The 11,673-nt window shown below is 31.5% G+C and overlaps 1 protein-coding gene across 1 annotated transcript; it reads right to left on the bottom strand.

Annotated features, from left to right (window-relative positions):
• Positions 1-10,543: 10,543 nt before the first annotated feature.
• On the bottom strand, positions 10,544-10,852 carry LOC131178305 (putative lipid-transfer protein DIR1). The gene has a single exon (XM_058143253.1). The coding sequence runs from the start codon at positions 10,850-10,852 to the stop codon at positions 10,544-10,546; it is 309 nt and encodes a 102-aa protein (XP_057999236.1).
• Between the last annotated feature and the right edge of the window lie 821 nt (positions 10,853-11,673).

Here is an 11,673-nt window from a genome sequence, read left to right as displayed (position 1 = left end):
TAACAAAATTTTTTCCTAATTTTTTTTTTTATTTTCTTGAACCTTGAGAACATCGTATATATGTATGCTTATTTTAATTTTTGTAGTTAATAAGTATCTTGGATTAGTAATTTATCTATACTTCGCGCATAACTATTTATAATTCTAATGTATATTGCTAATTTTAAATTTATTTTTTAGTTTAATATACGAAAAAAAAAAATTAAACTTGTATATAAGCTTCACGATCGACTATATCGGTCACTGCCAATAGGAGTGGAACTATTCAAGTGACGAGGGGGCTGTGAGCCCAAAAATTTTTTGAAATTAAATTTTCACCCATAAAACTTGATTTATTCTTTTTCGACAAAAAATTTATGTTTGTCCACAAAAATTTAACGAATTATAGCGTTTCGATGCGGCTTATTTCTTCAAGCCAAATAGTACTCACCCCTACTTTTTAGCAATATCCTCTCTAAGTGGAGCTCAAGTTAAAAGGCTATACTTACAAGATATTTTCAAATTACAAGAGAAAAAGGAAAATTTCATACGGTTCTTTTTTCTTCATGTATCAGCTATTTATTCATTTCTTTATTTGCATAGTATTTAGTGCTAATTCAAATTAGTTATCATATGATAAATGAAATGAACTTAATACAATTTACAAGTTCACCACATATAAAATATATAGTGAAGAGCTAAAATTATTAAGAAATTATAAGATTTTACTTGTATAATTCCAATATAATTTTTTTGATACATAAAAAAATACACCACACTGATTAAATTTTTTATTCATTGGCTTTCATATTTTTAAAATTCCTAATTTTTCAATTTTTTTGAAGAAATTAAAATTGAGAAACTTGTATTAGTAACATGGATTTTGCTTCCCACACTTCCCAGGAATTTCCATGGCTTTTTTAACATCAACTCCAAGAGTATATACTAAATACTTGTATTTGCATAGACAAGGCAAGTCTGCTTGTTGAATAAGGTTGCAGCATTGCGTGCTCGGAGTAGAAGGTGGATTTCCAACAACTGCAGAATAACATTGGTTATTGATTCCCTTCATATCACGTATTTACAAACGGCTACAACCTTGAGTCCTTCCATCGCGGTCATAGTAAGAAACATTGCTACCATCCACAATGCTATAACATTACTTTTAAAGCTAGCCATTTTGTGTTGTAATGTTATTTTCTTATTCAAGTGTGCTTGTCTCCTACCCTAAAATTCAATTTATAGTGAATGTCGTCAAGAGTAATTTTTATTTTAGCAATTATTTGTTTTTTTTATCTCTAGTATTTAGGCTTGTTAAAGGAAAACAATATGTAAATGCGTTATGAGATAGTTGAGAAGAGCTAAAAATGGTAACATGCATTTAATATTTCATTAGAGTCTTAGCTTTTAAAAGAAATTCAAGGTTGTTGAGGGATATTATACAGGTTGCATTTACATATATTCCAAAAATCCTCATGTGGACTTATGCTAGAAACAAATCATTGAGTGCATTAATTTATATTTTGAAACATAAATTATCTTTCAAATATATTAAAACGGTAATATGAATTAAATATTTAAATTTAATCAATCCTTAAGATGTAGTACAATTTGCTCATAGCATCTTTAAAACCTAAAAGTATTCAATTTAAATTTATTTGTTAATGAAATTATATTATTAGAATATTTTTATTAAATAGGGATGCCTTTAATAGTTTGATTAAACTCCAAAATTATAAATCTTATAACATTCTCGAAAAAATACACCACACTGATTAAATTTTTTATTCATTGGCTTTCATATTTTTAAAATTCCTAATTTCTCAATTTTTTTGAAGAAATTAAAATTGAGAAACTTGTATTAGTAACATGGATTTTGCTTCCCACACTTCCCAGGAATTTCCATGGCTTTTTTAACATCAACTCCAAGAGTATATAGCAAATACTTGTATTTGCATAGACAAGGCAAGTCTGCTTGTTGAATAAGGTTGCAGCATTGCGTGCTCGGAGTAGAAGGTGGATTTCAAAGAATCGCAGAATAACATTGGTTATTGATTCCCTTCATATCTGTGTTACAAATGGCTACAACCTTGATTCCTTCCATCGTGGTCATAGTAAGAAACATTGCTACCATCCACAATGCTATAACATTACTTTTAAAGCTAGCCATTTTGTGTTTTAATGTTATTTTCTTATTCAAGTGTGTAACGCCCTCACCGTATGTAGTCCATACATTTTACTGTTCCGACGACTAATGTCTATTCGGACAGTCAGGATGTCTGGAACTACACTTAAACTATAGTGAGGAGGCATAAATTAATGAAATAAATATTAAAAAAAATATAGGAAAAATTTTGAGAAATAAAATAAAATTTAGAGAATTTATTAATTGGTATAAAAAAATAAAAATAATCCGATGAGCACCATGAAAGGCATTTTAGTCATTTTACCCCTAGAGGTAAATTTTGACTTATATGTCAAATTAAAATTTGGAAATAGAATAATTAACATAAATTAATTATATGAATTTGAATTTGGAAAATGGAAAGAGCAAGAAAAGAAAAGGAAAGAAAAGAAAAGAAAGGAAAATAAAAAAGACTTATGGCATTTAAAGAAAAGAAAAAAAATAAGCTTATGAAATTTTAAAACAAAATTAAGTACAATAAAAAAATAAATATATAAAGCACAAGAGACAAAACCCACCTACTTTTCTCTCCATCTTCTTCCCCACTCTCCCTCTCTCTTACCGTCCACCCTTGTGCTCCCTCTCCACCATTTTTGTCAAGCTTTCAAGCTTGATTTTCCAAGCTTCCACACACCAAAACTCATAGCTCCCTTTACAAAAAAATACTCCCTACACCCTAAGGAAGCTTTAGATACCCATTTGAAGAAGAGAAATTGAAGTTTGGTAAGACACCCAAAAAGGTTAGTGCACCAATCCCTCTTCTTCTCTTTATTAAACATGAAAAGCAAAAATTTTGAGAAATAAAATAAAATTTAGAGAATTTATTAATTGGTATAAAAAAAATAAAAATAATCCGATGAGCACCATGAAAGGCATTTTAGTCATTTTACCCCTAGAGGTAAATTTTGACTTAAATGTCAAATTAAAATTTGGAAATAGAATAATTAACATAAATTAATTATATGAATTTGAATTTGGAAAATGGAAAGAGCAAGAAAAGAAAAGGAAAGAAAAGAAAAGAAAGGAAAATAAAAAGACTTATGGCATTTAAAGAAAAGAAAAAAATAAGCTTATGAAAATTTAAAACAAAATTAAGTACAATAAAAAAATAAATATATAAAGCACAAGAGACAAAACCCACCTACTTTTCTCTCCATCTTCTTCCCCACTCTCCCTCTCTCTTGCCGTCCACCCTTGTGCTCCCTCTCCACCATTTTTGTCAAGCTTTCAAGCTTGATTTTCCAAGCTTCCACACACCAAAACTCATAGCTCCCTTTACAAAAAATACTCCCCACACCCTAAGGAAGCTTTAGATACCCATTTGAAGAAGAGAAATTGAAGTTTGGTAAGACACCCAAAAAGGTTAGTGCACTAATCCCTCTTCTTCTCTTTATTAAACATGAAAAGCATGTTTAGCTAAGCATAAATACCATTAAAACAAAAAGAAAATCTAGAGGAAAGAACCCTTGAATTTTTGGCAGCCATGAAACTTGAAATTTATTGCTTTTAAGTGATGAAAAATGGTTCTATGAGAATGTGTAATTAGTTGAAATGTTTGGGTGTTTGATTGTGTAGTGTTTGTGTAAATTTGAAACTTTGAAAAATAGGGTTTGTGTAAATGTTGAGGACTTTGTGTAAAATGTTGAAATTGATCTATTGGGATGAGATTGCTGCTTATAGAAGTGTATTGCATGCAAATTGAAGTAAGGAAGTTGGAGGAGATTGAGTTTTGGAAGTGTCAATTTTCTGCAGGTTGTGTTTGTTGAGGGCAGTGTACATTTTAGGCCATAAATAAAATTGTGTGACCCCAATTGGTATGAGGCCAATTGGAGGTGAAACTAGACCCAAAATAGCCCATTTTCCATGAAGAAACCATGCCCAAATTCTGTCCAAAACTTGAGCTAAATACTGCCCAAATTCGGATTTCCCTGCAACCCAACCCAGAAAATGACCAAATGAACAGTACGTGTTTATTTGGTCATAACTCTCTCTATACTGGTCCAAATAACCTAAAATTTTAACCATGGAAAGTTTAGACATAGGGCTACACTTTTCATGAAGACCACTTAACCCAGTTTTGCCTTTAACCAATTCAAATTGTTAGCACAAGTTGGGTCACTGAAACTGCCAACCCAGAAAATGACCAAATGAACAGTACGTGTTCATTTGGTCATAACTCTATCTATACTGGTCCAAATGACCTAAAATTTTAACCATGGAAAGTTTAGACATAGGGCTACACTTTTCATGAAGACCACTTAACCCAGTTTTGCCTTTAACCAATTCAAATTGTTAGCACAAGTTGGATCACTGAAACTGCCAACCCAGAAAATGACCAAATGAACAGTACGTGTTCATTTGGTCATAACTCTCTCTATACTGGTCCAAATGACCTAAAATTTTAACCATCGAAAGTTTAGACATAGGGCTACATTTTTCATGAAGACCACTTAACCCAGTTTTGCTTTTAACCAAATCAAACTGTTAGCACAAGTTGAGTCACTAAAACTGCCAACCCAGAAATTGTCCAAAATACTGTTCCTTTGGTATGCTTGACCAATTTTGGCAAAAATGCCATAACTTGGTCTCCAAAGCTGCAAATTGAGTGAAACTAGTGCCAAAAGTTTTATAAGACATAGCACAACAATTTTTATGTTTTGACCAAGCTCTAGAAACCATTGCATCCTAGGAAAATATTAGCCAAAATTAGGAATTGAAATCTGGAAAATGTTAAGTTGAACCCAGAATGCCATTTGATACCCGTGTGTTCATTTGGCCATAACTCCCACTAGGAAATTCCATTTGAGATGTGCCAATATGATCTGGAAACATGATACTTAGGGCTACAATATTGATTTAGACACCTTTGCCAAATTCCAAGTGTAAAGACCCTAAAAAGAGGGTCAAACATACTGCCCTGAAGTTAGTTTTTGCCCTTATAGGACTGAGAGTCTAGGTTAATACATTGATCATAACTCACTATACCAAGCTTGAAAAATTATGAAATTGTACCTGGGAGTCCCTAAGACATAGAGGAACATATCTTGTGAAGGAACCTAAGTCTAAAAATGACCATAAAATGATCAAATGACTGGTCAAAGTTTATTGACCAGGAATTGTAAATTCTGGACAGCTTAGAGGCAAAGGGACCAGTTATGGTATTTTGACCATAACTTGAGTTCTATAACTCCAAATTCAGTGATTCAAAAACTGAAATTCAAGTTTAAACATAGAGGAGCAATTGTTATGAAGAAAGTGTGACTAAATAGACATCCTAACCTAGTCAAATTCTTAGATAAAGATAACACATCAACATGAACCTAAAGAAAGGTTCATGGGAAAAATGCTATATATGATAATTAAAATACTCATAAGGATAATTAAATATTAAAAATGATATGAATATGTAAATTGGGACTAATGTCCTATTAATATGAAATTTATGGTACTAATTAACAGTACCAGAAAATAGTAACAGTGAATAGTGCTAAAATAATTAAAAATGTTTAATTGCCCATAGTATACCTAGACTTATTTATTTAGTTTGGATAAATTGGTATACCAATTAGGGACCACAGATAGCAGTACTGCTTACAAAGCAAATCATGAACTGGTAATATATGTCTGGTGTGATTGTTCTACAGGCTATATGCCTACTTACTGGCCATTGTGCCTACTTTATTTCTGGCTTTATAAGCCCGACAATGGTCTCGTGCCCGACAATGCCTCGTGCACGACAGGATGTATCTGAGGTAGACATATGGCTGTCTAACCCGTATACTCCCGTGTATCCAGCTTTTATAATTTGTTATAGGTTTCATGGGCATTGATAATAATTAATTAATACTGAATATACAATAAGTAAACAGGAAAGATCCCAATAATGTTAATTGTTTCCAAAGAGCAATAAAAATGTAAAAGACCCAGAAATTATGATTTGTAAATATTAATTCAATTGTTTAATTATTGTTATTATAAATTATGCACCACTAAGCATTATGCTTAGCGCGTTGGTTTTCCATCGCGTAGGTACTGAAGATCAGCAGTCGCCACAGTAGTATTTGGACAGAGTTCCGACCAGATCTGCCACCGATCAGAGTCACCTCACCGGTCTGTTGTATTTTGGTAGGGCCCATGTGTAGACTAGTATTTTAGTTCATTATGTTTAGTCATGATGTATTTCATTTTGGACTTGTAATTAAACTTTGAGATTGAAATGAAAACTTGTAATTTATTATCTATGAATTTCTATATGAATGCAATAGATGATACTTCATTTTTAGATCTCATAAATAATTGTAAATGATATGATACAAGAGAATATGATATGGAAATGTGTGAAATGAATATGGACATGTTAACAAGTGATTAGTGGAACCCGCCAGATGCTAATAAAACAGGGGAGGCTCTGTCTGGGTCTCCACAGAAATAAGATATAAAAAAAAAATTCTACACATAAATTACCTGACTTAAATGACATTAAAATTTACAATAGACATGACAAGACAAGATAGGGTGCTCCGGCACCGAATGTGGCACTTCTTGCTCGGCTACACAATAGACGGGTGAGGGGCGTCACATTTAGTGGTATCAGAGCAGAGGTTTAGGCGGTCCTAGACCTAGATAGATAGAAAGAAATAGTTGCATCACATGCATGGGTATTTAGATAGAGTCGAGGTGACACTAATGCAGATCTGTTCTTTGTCTGTTCTATAGGATCGATGACATCTGATCCTTCAGAGCACGGACCTCCAAGACCGATAGAGGAGGAAGTAGAGAGTCACGCACCTGCACCTGCGTTTAATCAGGGGTGCAGTAGCAGTAGAGCAGAACCATCGTTGGGTACTTTAGTAAGGACACAACAGGCCTTCCTAGAGCAAATGACTCAATTGCTCCGTCAGGTCACTGGAGCTATGCCACCACCTCCCCAGCTAGTATATAGGACCCCAGTAGAAAGAGTTAGAAATGATGAGCAGTTTAGGAGAGACAGGCAATGCAAGAGAGGGTGCGGACTGGCCGATCCAGTAAATGCTGAGAGCAAGAGACCCGGGGTCTTAGGGTTAGATTCGGAGCAGAGCAGGCGAGAGGTTACGATTTACCGAGGAGAGGAGGTCAGATGAGTGTATCAATTGGCAATTATGTGGGTCCTATAGCACGGAGATCAACCCCGATGCCAGTTTGTACACATTGTAGGAAGAACCACAGAGGAAAGTGTAGATTGCTAACGGGTGGATGTTTTAGATGTGGGTCCATTGAGCATTTTTTTGAGAGATTTCCCACAGAGGAGTGCTCCCACAGCTCCACCACAGACTCAGAAGTCTGCCGACAAAGATAGAGGGTAGAAGACCGATGAGACTAGAGATAGCTGGTACATCACAGAGAGCTTCTGAGACTATAGAACAGCCAGAGGCTGAAGTAGCACCCCGCGTGTATGCTATGGCTCGAGAGGAGCCAAATCAGTAGATGTTATCAGGTACACTTCCTAATTATAATACCTTTAAGTATGTATTGATAAACCCTAACTATGTTCACCCCTATAAATGCATTGTACCTCCTGTTGAAAGAGGATACCGATAGATGGGTCAGAAGATGACATACTTGTCACCAACCCTTTAGGTCACCAGGTGATTGTAGATTATCAACCGAAAAGGATCGTGTTAAAGATAATAAATGGAAATGAGAAGGAAGCTGTATATGAGATGAAAGAAGATGAGTACAAAACTGTTTGAAAAAAAAAAAAAAAAAGAGTTAGTTTATTGAGATATACCGTAGTAACTATGCAATGCTCTTGATGTTTGTGCTGTAAGCTGCAGATTACAGTACTGACATGGGACTATTGTGTAGAGCTACGTATTTTCAATAATAATCGAGATAAGGATAAGATTGTAGAATAAGGATTAATAAGACAGACTAAAAAAAAAAAAAGTAAAGTATTATAACACAAAAAGGTGAAAAGACAAGGAGATAGCGATCCCTCGATTAATTACACTGTGTAAATTTCGAGGACGAAATTTTATTTAGAGGGGAAGAATTGTAACGCCCTCACCGTATGTAGTCCATACAATTTACTATTCCGACGACTAATGTCTATTTGGACAGTCAGGATGTCTGGAACTACACTTAAACTATAGTGAGGAGGCATAAATTAATGAAATAAATATTAAAAAAAAATTCTACACATAAATTACCTGACTTAAATGACATTAAAATTTACAATAGACATAACAAGACAAGATAGGGTGCTCCGGCACCGAATGTGGCACTTCTTGCTCGGCTACACAATAGACGGGTGAGGGGCGTCACAAAGTGTGCTTGTCTCCTACCCTAAAATTCAATTTATAGTGAATGTCGTCAAGAGTAATTTTTATTTTAGCAATTATTTGTTTTCTTTATCTCTAGTATTTAGGCTTGTTAAAGGAATACAATATGTAGTACGTTATGAGATAGTTGACAAGAGCTAAAAATGGTAACATGCATTTAATATTTCGTTAGAGTCTTAGCTTTTAAAAGAAATTCAAGGTTGTTGAGGGATATTATACAGGTTGCATTTACATATATTCCAAAAATCCTCATGTGGACTTATGCTAGAAACAAATCATTGAGTACATTAATTTATATTTTGAAACATAAATTATCTTTCAAATAAAGAAAACGGTAATATGAATTTAAATATTTAAATTTAATCAATCCTTAAGATGTAGTACTGATCGCTCATAGCATCTTTAAAAGCGTAAAGCATTCAATTTAAATTTATTTGTTAATGAAATTATATTATTAGAATATTTTTATTAAATAGGGATGCCTTTAATAGTTTGATTAAACTCCAAAATTATAAATCTTATAACATTCTTGAAAATAGAAATTTTAACTTTCCATTATTCATAAATACATTAATGTTGGCAATAATTTATTTTGTATTAAAACTTTTAAAAAAAGTGGTAATATGGATTTAAATTTAACTTCATGCCTAAGATGTAGTACTAACAACTCATAGCATCTTTAAAACATAAAAGCTTTCAATTTAAATTTATTTTCCTAATTAAATTATACTATTAGAATATTTTTATTAAATATGAATGCCTTTAATAGTTTGATTAAACTCTAGAATTATAAATCATAAGACATCTTTGAAAATAGAAATTGCAAATTCTTATTTTTCATACCATTTTTGTTTTGCCAATGATTGACCTAATATTAAAATTTTAAGAACAAAAACGTTAATTTCATTTTGTAATGCAATAATTGGCAGAGCTTAATTGTTGACCATGACAATTGTTGTCATACAATTAACAACCATATAACTTCTAATTAAATTGAAGCGTTTGCAAAAAAATAATTTAAATGTCAATTTTCAACATCTTATTCCGTTGCTAACTTTTACTTGAATGCTATGAGTAAAAAATATTCTTTACATTATTTATGAGGCTTATGTATGCATGTCGAACAAAAAATTTATCATCCCCACATATTTTAGTAATAACATGTTTCTACGCTAAAAATAATTTCTAAAAGAAGTGTGGACATTTAAAGCATTTTTTAACAAAATTTTGTCCTAATTTTTTTTTTAATTTTCTTGAACCTTGAGAACATCGTATATATGTATGCTTATTTTAATTTTTGTAGTTAATAAGTATCTTGGATTAGTAATTTATCTATACTTTGCGCATAACTATTTCTAATTCTAATGTATATTGATAATTTTAAATTTATTTTTGTTTAATATACTAAAAAAACTAAACTTCTATATAAGCTTCACGATCGACTATATCGGTCACTACCAATAGGAGTGGAACTATTCAGGTGACGAGGGGACTGTGAGCCCCAAAATTTTTTGAAATTAAATTTTCACCCATAAAACTTGATTTATTCTTTTTAGACAAAAAATTTATTTTTGTCCACAAAAATTTAACGAATTATAGCGTTTCGATGTGGCTTATTTCTTCAAGCCAAATAGTACTCACCCCTACTTTTTAGCAATATCCTCTCTAAGTATAGTTAAAGTTAAAAGGCTATACTTACAAGATATTTTCAAATTACAAGAGAAAAAAGAAAATTTCATACGGTTCTTTTTTCTTCATGTATCAGCTATTTATTCATTTCTTTATTTGCATAGTATTTAGTGCTAATTCAAATTAGTTATCATATGATAAATGAAATGAACTTAATACAATTTACAAGTTCACCACATATAAAATATATAGTGAAGAGATAAAATTATTAAGAAAATATAAGATTTTACTTGTATAATTCCAAATATAATTTTTTTGATACATAAAAAAATACACCACACTGATTAAATTTTTTATTCATTGGCTTTCATATTTTTAAAATTCCTAATTTTTCAATTGTTTTGAAGAAATTAAAATTGAGAAACTTGTATTAGTAACATGGATTTTGCTTCCCACACTTCCCAGGAATTTCCATGGCTTTTTTAACATCAACTCCAAGAGTATATAGCAAATACTTGTATTTGCATAGACAAGGCAAGTCTACTTGTTGAATAAGGTTGCAGCATTGCGTGCTAGGAGTAGAAGGTGGATTTCCAGCAACTGCAGAATAACATTGGTTATTGATTCCCTTCATATCTGTGTTACAAACGGCTACAACCTTGATTCCTTCCATCGTGGTCAAAGTAAGAAACATTGCTACCATCCACAATGCTATAACATTACTTTTAAAGCTAGCCATTTTGTGTTGTAATGTTATTTTCTTATTCAAGGGTTCTTGTCTCCTACCCTAAAATTCAATTTATAGTGAATGTCGTCAAGAGTAATTTTTATTTTAGCAATTATTTGTTTTCTTTATCTCTAGTATTTAGGCTTGTTAAAGGAATACAATATGTAGTATGTTATGAGATAGTTGACAAGAGCTAAAAATGGTAACATGCATTTAATATTTCGTTAGAGTCTTAGCTTTTAAAAGAAATTCAAGGTTGTTGAGGGATATTATACAGGTTGCATTTACATATATTCCAAAAATCCTCATGTGGACTTATGCTAGAAACAAATCATTGAGTACATTAATTTTTATTTTGAAACATAAATTATCTTTCAAATAAAGAAAACGATAATATGAATTTAAATATTTACATTTAACTGAATCCTTAAGATGTAGTACAGACTGCTCATAGCATCTTTAAAACTTAAAAGCATTCAATTTAAATTTATTTGTTAATGAAATTATATTATTAGAATATTTTTATTAAATAGGGATGCCTTTAATAGTTTGATTAAACTCCAAAATTATAAATCTTATAACATTCTCGAAAATAGAAATTTTAACTTTCCATTATTCATAAATACATTAATGTTGGCAATAATTTATTTTGTATTAAAACTTTTAAAAAAAGTGGTAATATGGATTTAAATTTAACTTCATGCCTAAGATGTAGTACTAACAACTCATAGCATCTTTAAAACATAAAAACTTTCAATTTAAATTTATTTTCCTAATTAAATTATACTATTAGAATATTTTTATTAAATATGAATGCCTTTAATAGTTTGATT

Source organism: Hevea brasiliensis, chromosome 3 (assembly GCF_030052815.1).
Source record: "Hevea brasiliensis isolate MT/VB/25A 57/8 chromosome 3, ASM3005281v1, whole genome shotgun sequence".
NCBI lineage: Eukaryota > Viridiplantae > Streptophyta > Magnoliopsida > Malpighiales > Euphorbiaceae > Hevea > Hevea brasiliensis.
The sequence above is the reverse complement of the archived record's forward strand: the minus strand, read 5'-3'. Positions and strand labels throughout refer to the sequence as shown.

Bases quoted from the DNA above. Each gene is read 5' to 3' on its own strand.
- LOC131178305 (XM_058143253.1), bottom strand. From the start codon at position 10,852: ATGGCTAGCTTTAAAAGTAATGTTATAGCATTGTGGATGGTAGCAATG.